Source organism: Staurois parvus, unplaced genomic scaffold, assembly GCF_062004578.1.
Source record: "Staurois parvus isolate SC_StPar_1 unplaced genomic scaffold, SC_StPar_1.0 ptg000130l, whole genome shotgun sequence".
Taxonomy (NCBI): Eukaryota; Metazoa; Chordata; class Amphibia; order Anura; family Ranidae; genus Staurois; species Staurois parvus.
The window spans coordinates 5,520,848-5,544,271 of NW_028317926.1; the positions used below are offsets into that span (position 1 = coordinate 5,520,848).

General features: G+C 39.6%; 1 protein-coding gene across 2 annotated transcripts in view; it reads left to right on the forward strand.

Moving 5' to 3' along the window:
• Positions 1-23,424, forward strand: part of BFSP2 (beaded filament structural protein 2) — a 44,071-nt gene that overhangs the window by 9,599 nt on the left and 11,048 nt on the right. For both annotated transcript variants that reach the window (XM_089672547.1, XM_089672546.1), the window contains exons 2-3: positions 12,651-12,733; positions 22,681-22,837. In XM_089672547.1, the coding sequence (XP_089528673.1) occupies positions 12,651-12,733; positions 22,681-22,837 (240 nt within the window). The remainder of the gene's footprint in view (positions 1-12,650; positions 12,734-22,680; positions 22,838-23,424) is intronic.

Genomic DNA, 23,424 nt, shown 5'->3' on the forward strand with positions numbered 1-23,424 from the left:
TGACAGCTGATTCTCTGAGCTATAGTGAAGGAAAAAAAAGCTGGTAATTACATTTAAACACTGGCATAGTGACAACGACTTTTTTTTTACCTTCAGAATGGATTAATTGGTTTTCAATGCATTCCAGTTTATGAATTTTTCACAATACGAAACGTCCCGGAGAACGCACTAAATTCATAAACAGAGGTACATCCTGTATTTAGAAAAGATTGAGTTAAAGTCTGCAAGATTTGGATTTGAGACTGAAAGGACAGGTCAGAATCCAGGACCCAACACCTGACAGTTGTATTTTTGATCTTGATCAAAAAGTCAGGGGAGAAGGCTAGGAAAAAGTGGTGAAAAATGATGAGTTCAGTTTTACAAAAATTTAGATGTAGAAACTGATGTGACATCCAGCTTAATGAAAATAAAATGTTACATTTACTGAAATAGAAAAAGTTAAATATAATTACACACACATGCACACAGAATATAATAAATTAGTCTGTGGTAACAGTTGATAAGAGATAGTAAATAAGGTGTGGCAGCAAGTCATTCATAACTGAAGTGACACAAATATAATATGGTACAGAAAAAACTTGGCTTATTACTGGGCTCAAGCCAAGGCAGCGGAAAGACCTTCCAGTGATTAAGTTGTTCACAGAAAAGTGAACAGCTGTGCACAGACAAAAAAAAAAATCTAACATGCCTTGGAAATATTCCATTTTGAAATGCACAGTAAAAAATGTATAGACTAAAAATTCCTATCCCTCATTAAAATGAAAATTTTCCACATGCTATAAATTGTACATTGCCCCAGAGGGTTTGGTCATTGAATTGTGCATTTAAATGGAAAATATATAACTGGACAGCCAGACACTTTATACCCTTTTACCCTGTAAAACAATCATACTTTGTTAATCGCTAATTAAACCCTGAAGATGTGTGCTGGAGCTTTTTTTTTTTAAATCATTTCATGACTTGCATAATGGGTACATTCTCAAAATATAGTTTTGACTTATGATATACACTACTACAGTATAAGTGAATATTAGTAGTATGAATTGGGCTTTCGTCTTCCACAGTATCTTTGTCTGCAGATTTAGGTCACTTTAATAGATGAACTGGGCATTAGGAAAGTATGCTAAGTGTCATGAAGTCATCAAACTTTTACTTCAGACTTCTTTAAAACAGGTCCTCTGGTGCTTCAGATTTTGAGCAATGCACTGGACACCAGTAGTCTAAAAAGTGAGCTAAGACTCTAAGGCAGTGGTTGTCAGCCTTACTAAGACCAGGACACAGCAAATCCTTCCAAAACCTTTCATGCCCCAACATTAAAAAAAAAAAGGTTCACACTCTCTCAATAAAAGTATGGGAAGGCAAATTATGTATTGACATACTGGAAGGCTCTGGTTGGGGCTTTGGGTTAGGAGACTCTGCGGCAGACTTGGTGGCCTTGTAGGGGATAAGGTATCTGGAAGGGCCTGTGGTCTCTCCGAGAATTGGGGGCTTTTCATGGGCACTGTAAGAGACTGGAAAGCACTGTGGGCGCTAGGTGGTACTGTGGGAGGTTGGGATGCACTGAAGGACATTGTTTGAGGTTGGGGGCATTACTGGGGCCTGGAGGTTCTGCAGCAGGCTGGGGGGCACTGTGGGAGGCTGGTTGGCACTGTGGGAGGATGGTGGGTACTATGGTGTGGGGGTTGAGGACTCTCAGGGGTCCCGAGGGCACTGTGTGGGGTTGAGGGTCACTGTGGGAGCTAGGTGGCACTCTAGTAAATTAGGGAATCTGCAGCTGGCTGGAAATCCAACAGGAGGAAGGCCGTGGCCTGTCAGTGGGCCAAAGCCCAGTGGTTGAGTACCACTGCTCTAAGGACATCAGCACCTACAATACAGAACAGCTGCAAGTCACTGGCCTGGTGCTTAATTTACACTGATGTATATACCCAATGTTAACTCAAAGGAATAATGATTGTGATCTGGGCTGCACAAAGGATTCTGAATGATAAAGATTTTTGCCCCCTATAAGGTGAAGTCAAATTTGTGCAGCTCTGTAATCATTAGTACTCCATTAAATGTATTTTCTAAATGCAAGTAATGTAGTGCAAGGACTTGAATTTGACCAGGTATCAGCTTCTTGCAGTAGTACGCCCACAGCAGAATAGGAATGAAAGAGGAAGTAGTAGTATGAAGAGCCAATCAGTTCATATACTGACAAGAAGGATGCGGATAGGAACAGAAAGCTGAGTGACATTGAGAAGAGCTCATGACTGGTTGAATAATATTGGCCATCAGTTTGAGAACACATAGGGTTCATTCACACTGCAATGTGTGTACAGGTAAACGCACATATATTGTGCTTTAAAAAGCAACTTTCTCCTTACTTCCAGGAACATGCAAAGGTTCTATGGCAGAGGGGCCAAACTTGCACTGACCTGCTGTTTTTCCTGTGCACTGATGCACACTGCATTGCATCAACATGTGTTAACCATGTGTTTTGCCCTGGGAAAAAATTAGGATGTGTTCTACTTTTTTGCCTGGCAGCATGCCACTGCTCAGTGGTTGTGAACTACTGCTCCAAGGATATTGGCATCCCCAATACAAAACAGCTGCAGGTCACATGATCAAATATGCCATTGCGTCTGGTATGAAGTGAAAGAAAAAAAATACTTCAATCTAGAGTGAAGCTGAAAGCCAGCAAAAGCTGGTTTTGTTATTTTTTATTGGGCTACTCATTTTTAACTTATTTTTAGTTGGAATTCAGCTTTAAGCTCTAGGCAATTGGTTAGGTAGAGCTTCGGCCAAAACTTTGAAATGAGATGGTCTCAAGGCAAAAGATCACACTGTTGGACCCTGCCACAATGTGTAAAACAAAATTTAAAATAGGATCAAAGTCAACATTTTTTAAATTTTGTGTATCCCCACCCCAGGATTCATGTGGTGTACCCCAAGCAGCAGGGTGGGCTAGCATTTTCCTAGGGCTGAGTCTATGGTTAAAAGATGGGGGATGTAACAATTGGGTGCCAGTCACTTTTTAAAGATTTTGTTTCTCACAGCGACACATGGGGGGAAAGGTGTAAGGAATTCAGAAAAGATTACGTACTTGCAGACTCAGACTTTATCCATTTATGTACAGGCAAAATGGGCCTTAAAGATGAAACCAGCAACCTGTACCATTTTCAGAAGAAGCAGCATCTCCTTTAGCAACAGCAGCCTAAGTGGTCCTCTTGATGCTTTTCCAGGCTCTCCACAAGTTCCTTGCCCTCGGGATTTCCATCAGCAGAGTCACCTCTAGTATTTCATCCCAGGCATCACTTCTTCTTCCAGACTCCTGTCCTCTGTGAGGCTCCCTGATCTCAGGGCCTCCAACAGCAGGAGCACAATAGACATGCAGGATTCTTTTGCTTTCAGGCTTGCACCAAGCAAATGCAAAAGCTTCCAGACCCTCAGGCCTAGTCACAGAGCTGCACATCACACAATATCCCCATGCCAAAGCCTGAGGGGAAAAGAGAGCTCACAAGGTCCACCCTAAATATTTGCTCTGGTGGTTGGTGTAATGTTTCCTTACACATATGATCAGTGGAAAGAATGCCCATTTATAGCTACAAAAGATAATTCACTGTTCAACAAATTTTTATTTTTTGCCAGTTTTGGAAACAAAAGGATCCATTTCTTAATGAATTTCACATTCTGAGTTCAAATATAACAATGAAATTTGTCAATTGGCTCTAGTTTTTCTGTAAACGGAAAGTTTTCTACTATAGGCGTAATGACTACATAATGCACAATAATTATATAGATACAGTTGTGACCAAAATTATTCAACCCCCACTGAAATTGAGTGTTTTGGCCAGTTTGACATTGCTTTTGATCATTCAGTCATCTTGCTTACATTTACATTAAAGAGGCACTTGTAGGTCAGACAAATATAACATAACAGTTATAATGAAATAACCACAAATGTCTTTTCTGTGCTCACAGCATTATCAGTTTTATTCAACCCCCAAGTGACATTCAATCTTAGTACTTAGTACAGCATCCTTTTACAGTTATAACAGCTTTTAAACGTGAAGCATAGCTTGACACAAGTGTCTTGCAGCGATCTACGGGTATCTTCGCCCATTCTTCATGGGCAAAGGCCTCCAGTTCAGTCACATTCTTAGGCTTGCGCACTGCAACTGCTTTCTTTAAGTCCCACCAGAGGTTCTCAATCGGATTTAAGTCTGGTGACTGCGATGGCCACTCCAAAATGTTCCAGCCTTTCCTCTGCAACCATGCTCTAGTGGACTTGGAGGTATGCTTGGGATCATTGTCCTGTTGAAAGGTCCAACGTCTCCCAAGCCTCAGGTGTGTGACGGACTGCATCACGTTTCCATCCAATATCTCCTGGTACTGAAGAGAATTCATGGTACCTTGCACACGCTGAAGCTTCCCTGTACCTGCAGAAGCAAAACAGCCCCAAAGCATGATTGACCCTCCACCATGCTTCACAGTAGGCAAGGTGTTCTTTTCATCATAGGCCTTGTTCTTCCTCCTCCAAACATAGCGTTGATCCATGGGCCCAAACAGTTCTAATTTTGTTTCATCAGTCCACAGAACACTATCCCACAACTTTTGTGGTTTGTCCACATGGCTTTTGGCATACTGCAGTCGACTCTTCTTATTCTTTGGAGACAGCAAGGGGGTACGCCTGGGAGTTCTGGCACGGAGGCCTTCATTACGCAGTGTGCGTCTTATTGTCTGGGCTGAAACTTCTGTACCCACATCTGACAAATCTTTTCTCAGTTCCTCAGCAGTCACACGGGGACTTCTCTCCACTCTACGCTTCAGGTAGCGCACAGCAGTCGAAGTCAGCATCTTCTTTCTGCCACGACCAGGTAGCGTTTCAACAGTGCCCTTTGCCTTGAATTTGCGAATGATGCTTCCTAAGGTGTCTCTTGGTATGTTTAACATCTTTGCAATCTTCTTATAGCCATTGCCCTTCCTGTGAAGAGAAATCACCTCTTCTCTTGTCTTCCTGGACCATTCTCTTGCCTTCACCATGTTTGTAACCACACCAGTAAATGTCTAGAAGGAGCTGAGTATCACAGTCATTTTAAAGCTGCCTAATTGGTGCTTATTATGCTTGATTGCTGCTCGGTGACATCCACAGGTGTTTTCAATACCTGATGGAAAGCACCTGTATGAACCTCTGTTCTTCAGAGTGGTAGTCTTTAAGGGGTTGAATAATTGTGGCAATGAAGAAACCACATAAGAACCATTTACTACTGTATTACATAAACAATTGATGTCATTTTAGTTGCATTTGGGTAGTTACAACGTCCTTGTAGGATTTGATTCTGAATACAATTCCAAATGTACACTATAGTCCCTAAACCCCTTTACAGCATTGGGGGTTGAATAATTTTGGTCACAACTGTAGATGTCTTTCCACAAATATAAAGCAAGTGATATTGACTACATAACAAAGCCTAAATGGCATAATATATTGCATAGGATTACCAAGAAAAATTATAGCCATAAGCTAAGTTGAATCATTTTAATACTTAGGATTCTCTAGTTTTGTCTTCAGTTTGTGTCGGTTTTGCTTCTCTTGGCTTTTCTCTTGTATCTCTTACAACTGCACGTGACTACACGCTTCAGGTTCTTCCTCACTTGACTCAACCACAAAGGATTCTGGTGCTTTAGGAATTGGTAGCCCCTCTCCATGAGGAACTGGACGTATTGCCGATGGAATATTTGGATAGTGCACAGATAACTTTTTCTTCTTATTTAGCCCTTTTACAATTGGAGGCACCATACAAAAGTAACAATTACTAACATGATCTGTTGGCTCTCTCCAAATCATTGGCACAGCGAAAGGCATAGATGCCTTTTTTCCATTCAACCATTGCTCCAGTGCCGTCCCACAAGAATTGCAGCATATATGTGGTGCCCAGCTCTTGTCCTGGTCTCCTATCTTGCAGCCAAAATACAAGTTGTAGGCTTTCTTAATCATTCCTGTTATCCTCCTTTTTTGTGAGATAAAAGTTATTTCACCGCAGATATAGCAGAAATTATCTGCTTTATTCACACAAGTTCGAGGCATTACTGAGTAGTCTATATAAGCATAAAACAAAATGTAAAGACGAACTCCAATCAGCTACAGATACTGCAGCTTTTATGCAGTGAAGTGATGCAATTAAAGGCTAATATTGCATCATCTCAGTATACATGCAATTTTCTATTGGTCACCAGTATCAATTGCGCAATATGCAGCTGAAGTTGCATCATAATTTTGAATGGCTTACGTCATTAGATGGGTGAATATATCATGGAAACTAGAGCCAATCAACATTTTTTAGGGTCATTTTCGTTTTCAGCACCCCAAAATTATGTAAGATTAGCTAATTTTATGCCCAAAACTTTTTACCTGTTGAACAGTGTAATTGGAATCAATGGTTGCTTCCCTGAGAGAAATTGCTTATGCAACCCCTAGCAAACTCTGGAGGAATCCTCGGGATTCCAAGCAACTTTGCCTGAGAAAGACTGCTAAAGACAGTTCCATGTAAAAAATCTTACACACGGACAGAACAGCACAACAAGAAGACACAGGATGGTCTTAGTCCTTCAACAAGATCTTCTACGGGCAGCAAATGAAGGAAGATGGTTGTTTCTACTGTAGATGTGCTGTCAAAGCTTATATGCAAAAGCACAAAGAGACAGGCAACATTGAGAACAGAAAAAGCAGTGGTTGGCCAAGGAAACGTAGTGCAACATATGAAAGATACATAATCCTCATGTCTCTTTGCAATCAGACGTTGTCCTGTGGCACCACTGGCTCATACTTTGTAGAATTCAGTGGGACCATGGTACACCATCTACAGTCTTGAGTAGTCTGGCCAGAAGTAGTCTTTGTGGAATACTTGTCAAGCGACTCACTTATGCACAAAAACCACAAGAACTAGTGAACTGAAAATGGCAGTAGGTGCTCTAGTCTGGACTAATGAGTCCAAATTTGTGTAACAAAGGCACTTTGCCTAGAGAATAGCACAAGGATGAGTGTTTGCAGGCAACAGTGAAACAACGAGGTTCCTTGCAGCTTTGGTGCTGGGTTTATGCACACAGTGTTGGGAATTTGGTCAGATTTAGATCCCCAAGGAAATCCATCATGCAATAACATCACAGAGACATCTGTCTAATCCTAACTTTATTTTGCAGCAGGACATGGTCCCAAAAACTAAGTTAACATCATAAAAACTCTTTTTAAACCATATACTGTATTTATTATACAGTATGTAATGGATATGGACAGTTTTGGATAACATTTGGAAGGGATAACAACGCTGTCAATGTTTTGCTGCTTTTTGTGTCCCCAGTAAAAAAAAAAAAAAAGAAAGAAAAAAAAGAACAGAAATAAAGGTGAAGGCTTTCAAAAGAGAACACTTGTTTTGGTAACTGCCTAAAAGGGAATTTCCCTCACTTTGGAGAGCTTTCCTCTTATTTCCAGTTATGTTTATGGGTCAGAAAGTGAATTCTCTCCAATAGAACAAAAAGTGCAAAAAAGAGGTTTTAACCCTGTGCTACTCTTTTCTAAACAAAAAACTTAAATCATTATGAAACCTGTCACTGCAGGAGAAAATCCATGAATCCTGATCTTCATATTGCTCTGAGTCAGTGTGAAAGCAAAAGATTCAGGATGTCAGCAAGGCAACCAGTATTTTCAGGAGAGGCCAGCAATAGATTGTCTCAAGAAAAAAGTATTGACTGTTCTTCCTAATGTTTTTATTTCAGGCAGGGAGGGTATCTAACATTTTGGATTTTTAGAGGCTATCAAAGTTCTGTTAGGACTCCAAATGTAATTTTAAAGAAAAACTCTGGGAAAAATGTTTTCCCATGCAGTGGGGCTGTGCCTGCACTGCATGGGTTAACTGCTTTTTTTGTCTAGGGGTTTGCAGAGTGGAGATATACTCACCTAATCTACCGAACCTCTGAGCACAAGACCGGTCCCTGCTGCTCTTGCCCCCCGCACGCTAGCGGTGTTGTGCATGGACTATTCCTGAGGTAATCAAGACCATAGACCGGCTAAGGACGTGAGGAAGACAGGAACAGTCCACTGCTGAATGTGGGGGATGCTGTTTTCAGGAGGATCGAAGGATCGGGTAAGTATATCCTTTCTGTGCACCCCTGGACAAAACAAGTAGTTAACCCATGCAGTGTGGGCACAGTCCCACAGCATGGGAGAAAAAAAAATTAATGCAGTTCTGCTTTAAATTGAAAATGTTTTAATTGTAAATGTAATAACTGTAATGAAGATTTGGTAGAGATAGAATAAAGGGGGGAAAGAGTGCAGAAGGTGGGATGTTCTCTCATTAGGAGGACTTCCTCTTACGTCCAAGTGTAGAGAAACCTTACCTTTAAGCAGCTGTTCCTATGGGTTTGCCTTTTTCTTCTGTTCCGATAACTGACATATTTAGGATTTTTTACTCTTCTACTTCCTCTTCTGACAACAGTGAAACCTTTTTGATGGAGCCAGCCACAAAACCTCTGAAAGAGAGCTTCAGCCCTCTCCACCATCTGGTCTCACTGTGTTCTCTTTTCCCTTACACCACAGTCCAATCATAGCTTCTTTTGTTTCCTTCTCAACCGTTTGGGCATGCTGCCTCATATCTTTCCCTTCTTTACATTCCAGTCCTGTTGGCTTCACTTTCCTTTTCCACACTCCAGTCTCATTGTCTGCTGTTTCTCCTCTCCTGTACAATCCAGTCTTGTTGCCCCCCCCCCCAAACAGACCGATTCTTCTGCCACCTCCCTTCCACCACCATACAGTCTCACTGCCTTCTCTCTGCCACCCTCACTATGTGGCCCCAGTGTCTTCTCTCTGTTACTTCTGTGCTTAGGGATAGGCAATGAGTCAGAGCATCTGCCTCACACAGATTAAAAATACACATGTACGATTTGTTTAGTTTCGAATCAAAATCCGGACATAATTTTCATTATTCGGAGATTCACATTTTCAAATTTCCGAATCACAATAGCAGCGAATTTCAATGAATCCAAAATAAAATATAATGAAATGAAATAATGTAACAAATTAACAAGTTATCCAAAATCAAATATGAATTCGAATTTGAAATGGAAGCATATTGCAAAAAATACAGTAAGGTATAAAAGTGAAATAAGATGATGATTCTTACTTAGGCTGCTTTCACACTGCTCTTGCAAAAACAAACAAAAAACCATATGCATTTTTGCCATGCTTTTGTTGCAGTGCATTACGTTTTTGATGGGTATTTAATGCATTTTTGCCACATATGTGTGGCATTTTTACCCTGAAATCTTGGCTGGACAAAGCACCTCCCACAAGTATTCAGCATTTTTTATGTGTTTTTCACATTATTTCTATTCATTTCAACAGAGAGGTACATTTTTGGTGTGTGTGTTTTTTTACCACACCAACATGTGCCAAAAAATGCAGCAAGCAGGACTTTACAGTGCCCTTTCACTGTGATCAGTTTTCAATTTAAAAAATGCATCCTTTTAAATCCTATGGAACTCTTCTTTGGTTTTCAGTAGTGTTTATATGATACTTTTACCATTGCAAAAAACGTGGCAAAAACACATGCATTTTGTCTGTGGTGCATTGCTTTATTGATGTGTTTTTTATGAAGTTGCATTGCATTTTTTTCCGTTGACATGTGACTGGAAAAAGCACACCCCACAGGTGTGTTGCATTTTTGGTGCATTGCTGTGTTTTCCATTCATTTAATGGAGAGGTGCATTTTTGGTGCATTTTTACCACAAACGCAGCAAGCAGGACTTTTAAAAATGCAACTGAAACATAATGGACCAGTGTGAAGAGTTCCTTAGGATAAATTTTTCATGCATTTTTTTTCTGCTTTTCAAAACTGAAAAACTGATCAAAAACTGATCAGTGTAAAAGGGCCCTTATTGTGTTTGGGTTGGATGAAAGTGGATCAGCCAGATTCTCTGAATCATAAATCAACAAATGAATCCGAAATCAATTTTGTTTTATTTGTTATATTATGATTCAGAGATTCTGATGAATCCACCTCCATCCAAAACGCAGTACATAAGTAATTTTTCCCAAAATAACAAATTAACACATTAAGATGAATCTTCTAAAATTTGAATTTCACTCGAATTCGAATCAAATGCAGAACAAATCTGATAATACGAAACAAATCCAAATATGCAAAATGAATACCGAAAACAAATCATGCTAACATAACAAATATGACAACGGACCGGTGTAGTGATACGTCATAGGCTGCGTCCTGTGGATACAGCCGGTGACAGATCGCGTTGCTGTGCATCCCCTTTTGACAGGGCATCATATGACCCCCAGTCACAACGAGGAGTGTCCTGCCCAGCCGTCAATCTGGTATAGGTCGGGCGGGATACTCCTCGTTGTGACTGGGCATCATATGACGTCCTGTCAAAATAGGCCACGCAGCAACGTGATCTGTCACCGGCTGTATCCACGGGACACAGCCTATAACGTATCACTACACCGGGCCATTGCCAGTGTCATGTGACCACTGTAACCAATCACAGCAGATCACATCAACTGTATGCAATGGATGTCTTCCTGCCATGCCATCCATTGTATACAATTATGTTAGCTGTGACTGGTCAAAGCAGTCACATTATACAGACAGGGCCAATCACAGCCCATCTGTATCATGTGATGAGCTTTGCCCAATCACAGATAATCACAACAAAAGACTGATTGAATCAGTTTCATTCAGTAACAATGATTGCAATTATCAATGAAATACATTGGTATTAGCTATCATAATGTGTTAAAAAAATAATAAAATCCTGATCACTTGCCCAGAGTAGTTTAATGTTACTATGGTAAAATTATATTACTTTGGTCACTGTGTTAAAAAAAAAAATAGTAAAAAAAAAAGAAAAAATAATTATTATTATTATTATTTTTTTACATACTGTCACCAGTCAGTGTCTCTGATCACCATCACACCAATTATATAGCAACGCTGGACTGGTGACAATATGCAAAAAAAAAAAACAATTCTGATTTTTTGTTTTTTAATTTCTATATTTTCCAAAAAATTGTAACAAAAAATTACAACCTCCAAAAACTCACCATGCCTCTCACTAAATACCTTGAACTGTCTATCTTCCAAAAAATGGGTGATTTTGGGGGTATTTGTACTATCCTGGCATTTCAGGGCCTCAAGAAATGAGATGGGCAATCAGTACATCAGGATTGATCGATTGTCAGATATACAGTGTGGACTCTATAACTTTCCTACAGACTAAATAATATACACTAATTTGGGGTATTTTCACCAAAGAAATGTAGCAGAATACATTTTGACCTAAATTTATGAAGAAATGTTATTTACTTACTACATTTTATAACAGAAAACGAAGAAAAATTTTTTTTTTCAAAAGTTTCATTTTTTTTTGTTTTATTTAGCAAACTATAAAAAAAACTCAGTAGCGATTAAATACTACCAAAAGAAAGCTCTATTTGTGTGAAAAAATTTCATATGGATGCAGTGTTGCATGACCTCACAATTGTAATTCAAAATGCGACAGCGCTGAAAGCTGAAAATTGGCCTGGGCAGGAAGTGGGTAAAAGTGCCCGGTATTGATGTGGTTAACAAGCAAATCTGAAATTAAATGAAATTAAATGAAACAAAAACGGTTTTTAATGGTAATCACAAGGTGGGCTAAAGGACCTAAACCACTGTTTGATTTTCGTTTTGCTTTAGTGCAATTATTGCACTTCTTTAATATAAAAATGTAAGGGTTAAATCAATTTATTTACTTTGTTATGTTCTATAAAGATGAACCCCTAATTAGAAAAAAATTTACTATGACTTGCTTTGCTGCTCAGTCTGCCATTGCACAACTAACAATACCATCAAAGGTGTTTTGCTCATTTGTTGAAAGCTGAATGAAAAAAATAACTTTTTTGATGTTGATATTTTATTTATCATTTTAGTCCATGTCTTTTTCACAGCTCATAAAGTACTTAATTATTTTTAATTCATCCATGGCCTTTTTTTATCATATATAGTATATGCAAAAGCTGTGCAGCAATAAAACATGTCTTTTAAGGCAGCAGGCACCATTCATAAGCCCTACTAATATATGGAGTGCAGCTTCTTTAGCCCACAAAAGACATTCCTTATCATAGTAGTGCTGGCTGGTTATGTTTGTTCTCGGAATGAAATTCCACAGGCCAGGGGCGGACTGACAACTCATGGGGCCCCCGGGCAATAGGGGATCATGGGGCTCCTGTGTCCTTGCCCAAACTCAAAAAAGCCTATAAAAAAGGTACCAGGGGCATCTCATGGGGCCCCCTATTGACCCCGGGCCCTCGGGCAGTGCCCGTGTTTCCAAATGGCCAGTCCACCCCTGCCCCAGGCACCTTCTGTCTTGACCAATCCATATACAGCATATCTAGCAAAAAACAGAAGAGAATGAGCCTGGTTAGAAGTAAACTGTAATTTTGGTCAATGAGATAACTTTACTTGGGTCAATGCATCTGGAGACAATGCATACTCTATCAGTTTTGCATATATAAAGCTCTATACATGCACACAAATTTACAAATATATCTATAGGTCCATGTCCATGGTGGTATGTAAGGGAACGTTTTAGTCACCTTTATAGTTGCCTTTTTTTTATAGGTCGGGGATGCTGTGTTGGAAAATGCTCGACTTATGCTGCAGACAGAAAATATACAAGCATGTGCAGAAGACTTTAAAGAAAGGTATAATCAAAATTATTGCAGATGACAAATACTAATGAAATGCTACATGCAATCAAATACTTACTTAAGTTTTATACTAGGGGGTTTACCAGTTTGCAACAATGGTGCAAGTACTACCGAAGAATGATTTGATGTGATTGATTTACTGAAAGCAAATAGGCACCTTTTTTCCATGGCATATCAGTATTTGTTGTCAATTTTCAGTGTGCCACCTAACAGATGGGCCCATCAGAGTGCCTCTTACATCAGGTTTACTCATCAGAGTGCCCCCTTACATTAGGTGTCCTCAAAGTGTCCCCTTACATCAATCGTACCTATTACTGTAGAGTGCCATCTTACATTAGGTGGTCCCTGTCACAGTGCCCCTATACATTAGGTGTCCATATTAGAATGCCATGTTACGTCAGTGTCCCCATCAGAGTGTACCTTTGCATCAAGTGCAAGGGCAGACTGACTATTGAGGCACTTGGGCACTGCCCAAGGACGAGGGTCAGTAGGGGGCCCCAGTAGAGGCCCCTGGTACCTTTCATAGGCGTGGGCATTAGTATTATCGTTTTTGGTTTAATACTGCTTTAACCTCCCTGGTGGTAATCCTGAGTGAAGATCGGGGGTTAATCTTCGGTACCAAAAGCGGTAACCCTGAGTCACACTCGGGATTATACTGTAGTGTAACTTACTTTGTCCCTGAGATCCCCAGATGTCCTCCCGCTGTGTCCTCCGCTCAATGCCGGCATCCGTCTTCCGGGTTCCCTTCCCTGCGAGCATCACGATGCAGGGGGGCGGAACCGGCGGGAGGTTCAAAAAAGTAAAAACATGACACACACACAATACATTGTAATCTGCTAGGATTACATTACTGTATCAAACCATTTCACCTCAATTTTGTCCCTAGTGCTTTGTCCAGTGCCCTGCCTGCACTATTACCGTTCTTTCTGCCTAGAAACTTGAGAACATCCATGGCATCCAAAAAGCATCCCTTTAGGTCAAAAGTTGTTTTTGGTTTGATTACATTATTGAATTAAATGTATTATTATATTATAATTTTTTATAATTATTTATTATATTATAATTTACTATTTCATGTTTCAAACTTTATCATACCCGGGATGTTTACTAGACTCTTGTTTGGACAGATTTAAGTGAGTTATTCCTAAGAATTACAGGCCTACAACATAAAACAACAAATTTCCATGAAAAACAAACCGCTTTGACATTCAAAAATATTGACATAATCAGACCTCCAGGGAGGTTACGTGATAGTGAATTAGGTGCATGTAGCTGAATAACTCCAGATTTCTGGAGTAAATGAGATTGTGAATTCCCTGGTTTGCTTCTTCCATCATCTTCTGTTACATTCTTCATGATAAAGAATAAATTAAAACTCCAACAGTGAGAAGATTGTGACTGTCACTAATCATCATAGCAAGTGTGCAAACCAAGGAACTCACATAGGAACTCATCTCATAGTTCCTCAGAGATGAGATGACAAAAAACGGTTGGGTGGTTTACCTTTTCATCTACAAAAATCTTAGCATCTGCAAAACCTCAAATACCACTTTTAAGTAGACTATCGCTTTAAATGTATCAGGTTAGCTGAAAAGAAAATAACTTATGGAGTCAGTAAAATGTAGTAATAAACAATATTAAAGAAACAGGAAAGCTCCTTAAAGACAGGCTGTTATATCTATCAATGCCAATGTAGTTATGTCACATAAACATCCATTCTACTTGTGTTGTGTTCTTATAACCTATAATGAGTAACTTTAGACCTTCTATAGGAAAGAAATGTAAAATGCATCACAATTTCAAAGGTGTGAAATGGTCTTACCCCTGGGTCACACCAATGAGTTTTTTTTTAGTGCTTTGTGCAGAGACGCACTGCAGTCCTTTTAACATTGTTTCCTAGGGGACATGTTCACATCTATGCTTTTTGGAGCTGCTGCGTTTTTGGAAAGGAACTTATTTTAAATGCAAAAAGCAGCATTTCTGATACAATAGAGTTCCGCTGAAATTCATGTAGTACGTTTTTGCCAAGTTTGGAGTTTTTTTTTCTGCCCAGTAACAAAAACGTTTCTACTTTAGAAAAAAAAAAAAAAAAAAAAACGCGGTAAAAATGTGCCAAAAACGTGTAAAAATGCAGAGTACAATGCAAAAGGCATTAAAAAAAGGATCAAAAACAAGAATGCATAGGTGTGAACCAAGCCTTAAGGGACTTGTACATGAAATTCAGAGCTGGAAAAGCTTTTACCATTGGCAACAAGTTCCAATTATCATGACTGCAGTGTTTATTAGAAAAAAGGAATTAACACATAACTGGATAGCAACAACAGTGTGCTGGCTTTTTACAAGATTATCTAATTACTCTAATTGTGAAGCATATTTAATTCCATACAAACTAAGAGAGGAGAAGGGATACCAGATTTTGCCTTGCAGTGTAAAAATGAAATTCTAGCCACAATATATAGACAGCAATCCTGACAAACCTTTGATTGATTAAAACTGTAAAGTGTGATAAAGATTCAATTTTAATGATCAATATATTTCTATGTAATAAAGTCAAAGACAGTCACAGTCATAAACAACATCTCAGTAATGTTTCCTTCACAAGATCACATTTAAATTCATGCTTTTGCAAATAAGCTTAGGAATATGTTTAGGAAAATAAACCCATCAAGAAGGTCTTTTACACTCATAGGAAAGAAACAGAAAAATCATTATTCTGTCTGGACCTCTTGAGCTGAGAAACAAGACGACATTTATCATAGGAAAATAGGCCCACTGTAGGCTGGAATTAGGCATTTTTCAATACCTACAAACACTGGACTTTTTCCACCCCAAAAAAGGTCTATAGTAATTAAAAGATACTTGTAAGAATATAAATAAGGGGGCTGTCTTGCTAATTTGTTTTGAAGTGGTATGCTCCATGGTTGTCCTTTTCATCCCCCCATACAACTTATTGAGCCACTGGCCTGGCAAAAGCATTGCATATGAGGTATCAGGTTAAAGTGATAGTAAACCTTTATTTTTTTTTTTTTATAACAAACATGTTATGCTTATCTTCTCTGTGGAATGGTTTTGCACAGATCAGCCCCAATCTTCGTCTTCTGGGGTCCGATGCTGCTGGCTCTTTCCTTCTTAGGGGGGTACTTATGTAGATTCACTCCCAGGCCCCGCTGCCTGCATCCATTGACACAGACAGCGGGGCTTAGCCCCACCCCTACTCCATTGTCATAGGATTTGATTGACAGCAGCAGAAGCCAATGGCTCCCGCTGCTATCAATCTGCACTGTGAGGAGGGAGAGAGCAGCTCTTGTGCACAGTGCAGGACTGAGATCGGGCTTGGGTAAGTATAAGGGGGTGAAGGGGGATCCTGCAACACAGAAGGTTTTTTTTATTTTACTGTAGAGAATGCATTAAGAAAAAAAAAAATCATACGGCTTTAGAACCACTCCACAGTCGTATGAAAGTCATTATCCCAGTCCTCCAACCTTCAGACGCAGAAAAAGGAGAGAATACTCACCTAACGCACACCATGCAAGCCCAGCGTGTTTGCTGCCTCAGTCTTACCTCCATCCAGTGCAAGCCCCCTGTAGACTGAATGGAGTTAGGTTGAGGCTGCTATCACCAGTTACAAGCTGGGCATGCATTGTGTTTGGAGGCTGAGATTTCTCTCCTTGCTCTGTGGATTATAATTAGATTAGATTCAACTTTATAGTCATTACACATGTAAAAATACAAGGCAACGAAATGCAGTTTAGTATCTAACCAGAAATGCAATCAGCAGTACAAAATATACCGTTTCTGCACTATGTACAAGATAGACACTATTTATGAACATAATGTACAGGTGGAAGTACTATAGACTAATATGTAGATGGAAGCACTATGGACATAATATACAGATTATGAATAATTAAGAATGAATGTAAAGCTAATGCATAATATTTATTACACGAATGAGTGAAATGAGAACTTATGCCAGTGTGTAAAATGAACACAATTTAATGTTTATATAGACAGAAGAAATGAGAAGAGGAGATAAGTGTATAGGGGAATAAGGGATCAACAAGGAGCAAACAAAATCAGTAATGTAACAGCTATAGGAAAGAAGCTGTTCCTAAGTCCCGGAAAGGCAGGAAATGAAAAAGTCTATGAGAAAAATGAAAGGAATCCTTGAAATTACTTGGAGCTCGGCGCAAGCAGTGTTTCTTCTGGACATCCTCAATGACTGGAAGTGGAATCCCTATAATGCGTTGAGCAGTTTTCACTATCCGCTGCAGTGCCTTATGCTCAGTGACAGTACAGGTCCCATACCAGACTGTAATACGGCTGGTGAGGATGCTCTCTATCACACAGCGATAGAAGTTCACAAGGATAGATGAGGACAGATGGTTCTTATTCAATGTCCTCAACACAAAGAGTCGTTGGTGAGCCTTCTTGACCAGATTGGAGGTATTGGTAGTCCAGGACAGGTCCTCTGAAATGTGGATCCCCAGGAACTTGAAACTGGCGACACGTTCAACTGGAATTCTATTGATGTGGATAGGGTCACGTGTGCCTCTGTTCTCCCTCCTGAAGTCCACAATAAGCTCCTTAGTCTTGGTGGAGTTAAGGAGCAAGTTATTGTCCGCACACCATGCAACCAGATGTTGTACCTCCTCCCTATAGGCCATCTCAACCTTTTTCCTGATGAGGGCGATCACCATAGTGTCATCTGCAAAGTTGATGATGGAATTAAAGCCATACACAGGTCTGCAGTCATGGGTGAAGAGGGAGAAGAGGAACAGTATTAAGGGTGATGGTGGTGGAGCAGGTGTGGTCTGTGTAACAGTCATGCACACAGGGAGAGGCGCGGTTCTCCATTTTGCTCCAAACTTCTGGATTTTGGTCTTTCTCTTAAACTCTTATGCAACCACCTGAGGGGGGGGGGTGTAGCAATCTTGTACACAAGAGCCAGGCACGTCCCTCATTTTGTTAAGAAGTCCTAATGTTATCCCCTCATTCCCCCTCCCACAGGAATGCGTTCAGTGTACATTGTTAAGGGGCTGTCTATGCAATCCTTTTTCCAAATAAGGCAATTGGCTTGCTGTTGTAAGAAGATACCAGTTGATTTTGGGTAGAAAAGAGGCTGTTATGTTTGGTGTGTAATGAGAGAAGTGAGGATCTCCTGCGTTTAACATCTCGCAGAGAGAGAGAGAAGCCGAGTCTTGCTGTAACATCGAAACTGAGTGCGAGACTAGAAATCCCTTTTAAGCTCATCAAACTTGAAACTGCTTAACCCCAGGCATCTTTTTGGGCAAGTACTTATTTACCTAAACTTCCTGTTATCTGTTTGCTGTGCTGTTGTGCTCTATATACAATATATATATATATATATATATATATATATATATTGGCTACATCTTTTTTCTGTAAATATTTCTACTGCACCCTTTTGACCTTTTAGTACTAAATCTTACTTTCTGAAAGTGTTGAACTGTTTCTATAGCTCTTTAATGTAACTTACGAATCCCTGCCGCTGAAGAGCGCTACTATGAGTGTTTAACCCTCTGTATAACCTGTCTACAGAGATAGCGGTATACCGACGATTAACCAATCATCCTAGTGTATTGCTGAGTTTCCTCTTTCTCTATACAAAAAGGAGGTGGTGGCAGTGTGAAGGGTTAATTGCGTAATTAATCTGACCCAGTAACAAACGCTCCCAGACTGCAGGTGCATCGATTGTGGTCCAATTAGCTGGAAAATCGGGGTGCAGGGTGCAGCTGGGCGTGGCATTGTTACGCACGTGAAATTGAGGTTTTAGATTGGCTAGTCCTTCTGTCACGGATTTGGTGAGGTCTGGGGTCTGACGCTGCGCCCGTCACAGTCTGACCTGACATACTGAGGTCTGCTGGTTAAAAAGTCCAGTGTCCACTAACAAACAAAGATACCAATGCCCTAATAAGAAGTTAGGATGAAATCCTAGCCTGACCTCAACTCTCAGTAGAATATACTGAATGGGGGACAGATACCCTGAAGTTGGTTTAGGTTCACTCCAACATTCAGTGCTGCAATGTGTAAGGGCACTTTTAAAAGCAGCCACACCCATGCTAATTTCTTAGTAAACCACCACTCAATTAATCCAGCACTGGTCAGCTGCACAGAGACCCACATACAGAGCAGTTTCTGCTGTCACTATAACTGGCACATACCCATTCTCTACATAAAAAATCCCCCCCTCCCAAGGAAATTTCTGGGAGGGGTGCATTACTGGCACCCCTTGCATGTCTGCTAGAGAGCAGCACATTTATCTGCGTGTCAGGAATGTGTGCAATATTGTGTACGTTCCCCGACACGCAGTAGTGTAAACCAAGCTTTAGACTGGGGTTCCTCAAGACTGAAACTATATTTCAAGAACTCCGTGAATGAAAAAATTTTGAGAAACACTGCCTTTAACCAGCAGTTATCAATAGCAGTTGACACTGGGGCAAAAAGGAATGATTTACATGGCTCTGGCTACTATCCCAAAATTAAGAATAAATCCCTTATTTCTAGATTTGTGATGAAAATGAGACATGCAGATACCATCTGTTGTAGTAAAGCTCTACTGTGCATTGCATTTTCTTTGTGGAAGGCTTTTTGATTATTTTTAAGCCACCTAACATAAACAAAATGTACGCCTAGGTTGATTTCCCCTGGAGGTAGACCAACGGTGCTCCAAAGCTCACAGTGTCTTCCTGGCACTTTAAACAGCATAGGCATAAAAGGTGAAGAGCCGGCAACTCGTTCTCCCTATAAAAGTACTTTATTCATAAAGGTTACAGTGTGCAAGTTACAGCAGCTTACACGTTTCTGTTAGAAAGGCTATGAATAAGGTCTTTTTACCGAAACGTGCTGTAGCTTGCACACTGTACCCTTTATTAATAAAGTACTTTTATCGGGAGAACAAGTTGCCGGCTCTTCACCATATACGTCACCTTCCATAACCTGCCTGGGTATTCTTTCTTTTTGTATTCCTGAATGAAAGACTGAGTCTAAAAAAATAGATGGTCCTATATCCAGGATAATTCAAGGCAAGAGTATAATGGAGGTAATCAATGAACCTATGCACTGCCATGGCAAGACAGCGTGTGTGTGTGTGTTTGTGTGTGTGTGTGGGGGGGCGGGCAACATCCCAAGTACAAGGCCATCTCCTTTACCAAAAAACTGATGCAGTAGTTTAGAGTTTGAGGGCTCACTCCTGTGATGGTGGAAGTTAAATGGTAGTAGCTAGGCTTCATCTAGCAACATCCTAGCAACATCCTGAGAGTTGTCAGGCCAGGCTTCTTGAGGTACGTAAATGGCCTACACCTATAGCAATGGCATTATTCAACTTTGGTCAAAGCTGTATAGTTTGTTTTCTATCTACAACACTGTATAAGCATTTTTTTTTCTGGTAAAGGTGAACTAGCTCTTTAATGACATAACCCTTTTGAATTGTACCAGAAGATTAGATCCATAAACAAGATACCAACACATTACAGTGAGATAGGTGGCTTATCCTAACAGAATCACACACGCTCTTACATTTTCAAGTACAGTAAGAAAATTTGGTTTTTGCCATTGCATTTTAAACTTTGCGCATATTATTTTAGTAGCTAATTTATATTCTCACAGGGATAACGTAAAAGCTGAATTGAGGTGAGTTCTTAAAATATATTTACAGAAAATCCACTAAATGGCAGATTATAGCTTTTTTATTCTCTGAAACCTTTAGTAGATTCATTTGGGATTAATAAATACTGGGACTTTCATTTTATATTTCTTGGCATTTATCAATTTAAGGATTATCCATGCATGTGATACCTGATTTTTTTTTTTTATTGTTACTATTTCATACATAAATGTGGAAACTAAAATAAGTCAAGGCAGTGTGTGTAATCATTTTCAGATTATGTAGAACAAGGGTATGCAACCTTAAAGAGGTGGAGATCTACTGAACAACATGGGAGAAGTTAAATATCACCGTGTCGGCCAGTGTCACCTCCTCACACCTGATTTAAACCTCGAATTGCGATACTATCGTGACACTATCGTGTTTTGCGCGGCAATCATGGGTTTAAATCAGGTGGTGAGGAGGCAACATATCGCCTCCTCACCACCTGTCAAACACACTTGGTTCGCTTTTCAGAGAAGCAATAGTGTCTGCTGCATTTGTGAATGAGCCCTTAGTTGCATCCAGCAGCAGAACTCTTAGGGCTCGTTCACATGTAAAATTGAAGGGTGGTAAAACCCTGGGGTTGAGTCATGGTTTTACCACCCCCAGTTCCTACCCCCTTTAGCTGCTGAGGCAGCAGGCAAAAGTATACACATTCCACAGCAGGAATTACACCCTCTGCTGCTTTTGGTGGGTGCTACTGCCTACCAGTCAAGACCCATTCACGTAAATGGGGCCACTCTGAAAGTGCCCCACAACTGCATTCTTCTGCGGGTCCAAGGGGTTAAAGCAGGTGGTGAGAAAGCAACACACCACTGCTTGTTTAACCCCTTGTTTGCTGTACTACACAAGGCTGCAGGACACTTGCAGAGTGGCCTCCTTCATTTGAATGGGTCATGCTTGGCAGATGCTACACCCACCAATGATGACAGGGCATAGGAACCAGCACTACAGAGGAGACATCGGCTTATGCAGCTCCTTCTCTCTACTACAGCTCCAACTTTACAAGCAGTCCCTCTGCCTTTCACTCTGTTTGATGCTCTGGGATGGCGAGTCAGCAAGCCCTGACCGTGATCTAACTGTCACCTGGCTGAGACCTACTGATACATTATGATCTACTGGTTGCTGACCCCCAATATAGAACAACCCACATCAACCCCTGTTCTGTTGGATGTCACCAATGAATATATTATTTCAGATTTGTATACTACTAAATAAAGCCTAAGTCACGACAGTATCTAATGCATTACATATTCTTTTTGCTGCCATTTTTGCCATGTATTACATTTATAAATGATTATAAATACAGGTATACAGTATATATGATTATAATCGTTTGGGGTAAATTTAATTTTAAATAGTTTTTGCAAACTGACGTTATTTCAGCAAAGCAGATAAGTATAGTGAGGTAATCATGTAAAAAGGAATCTAAAATTCCACCTGATGGCTCACTATGTGAATCGAAAATATTCATAAGCAATTATAATGCAATTTACCTGAATAAATAAAACAAATTTTAATTAAAAAAATGTTAAGCAATAGCCATGATAAAGAAATATAAAATATGTACAAAACCACTGCAATTATATACAGTCAGTAAAAAAGGATACAGTCTTACTGCAGGGAAACCTTGGAATATATATTCTCCAGATAAATGGCATGGAATTTGCTTGTAATACACAGTATTCATGGCTTTGTTACTTCCTAATACACAGTATTTATGGGTTTGCTGCTACCTCCAGACTAGGAATCCTTTTATATAGTATTCTGTAATGTACAAAACCACCATGCATTCCCTTTAAAGATCATAAACTGTTGTTGGTGCAGTCCTCCCTGCTTTTGAAATGTTAAAGCAATCAACTGATTCACTTACATAAATGCAATCAACATTTACTTAACGTCACCTTGAACAGTAAAAGGTTTCACTGCTAGTTTACAAAGGAATTCTCAGAAGTGAATGGCATTCCCAAAGATGTTTCAATAAACTGCTTGCTTCTGTGAATATCCTGCATTTTTTGGATGAATATGTGTATTCACCAGTATGTTTCTTTATGCAAACAGCTGAGTTTCTCGTGTTTTAATCAATTCTAATCTAGTAAATATTGTATATATTGTTTGTGGGTTCCTCAATCAAAAATCTCATTTGATGTATTATAAAATGACAAAATTTCCCTTATATAGTTTATAAAGGGGAAGCTGACCTAATATAGGCCACATAAACAACAACCCCAAATTGCTTTTTCATGGAAATGACATGATGCTTGAATTGCAGATATGAGAATGAACAGCCTTTCAGAAAAGCGGTGGAAGAGGAGATACGATCCTTGTACAAAGTGATTGATGATGCTAACTTGACGAAAATGGATTTGGAAAGTCAGATAGAAAGCATGAAGGAGGAGCTTGCTTTGCTGTCAAAGAACCATGAAGAGGTAAAAGAAAAATGCTTGAATTTTCAATGAAAAAGAATGTAGGAAAAGATAGAAGGAAGAGAAATTATGTTTTTTTCTGTATATAATAGTACATACAAAGCTCATAAATAAGGGACATTCCCAAAACCTCAAGGATGGTCTCACAACTGTATCTCCAGCCATCGACTTCATGAGCAAACAAATTAATAAATACCACTATCCCCAAATTCAAATAGTTTTAGAAATGCAACAATAATTGGACTTTTTTCAGGTACATGAGGTCAAGATACATATGCAAAATCCAAAGTCCAAAAAATATTCACCCATAGAAAAACATTTGCTTTATTTACATCACATAAAATTAGAGATGTAAAATTTCCAGAAATGTTGAAGCTATGGGGAAAAAAACATTTTTTCCCTGCTTTTTTCTGGAAAAATCGGAAATGTTTAGAATAATTGTGAAAAAAATTAGTGCAGCATAGTCTTACAAACTTAAGGCAGAGTTCCACCTAAAAAAAAAAAAAAGTCTGCAGCTATAAAAACTGTAGCTGCTGACTTTATAAAATACTGACACTTACCTGTCCCACGATCCCACGGTGTCCTCACCA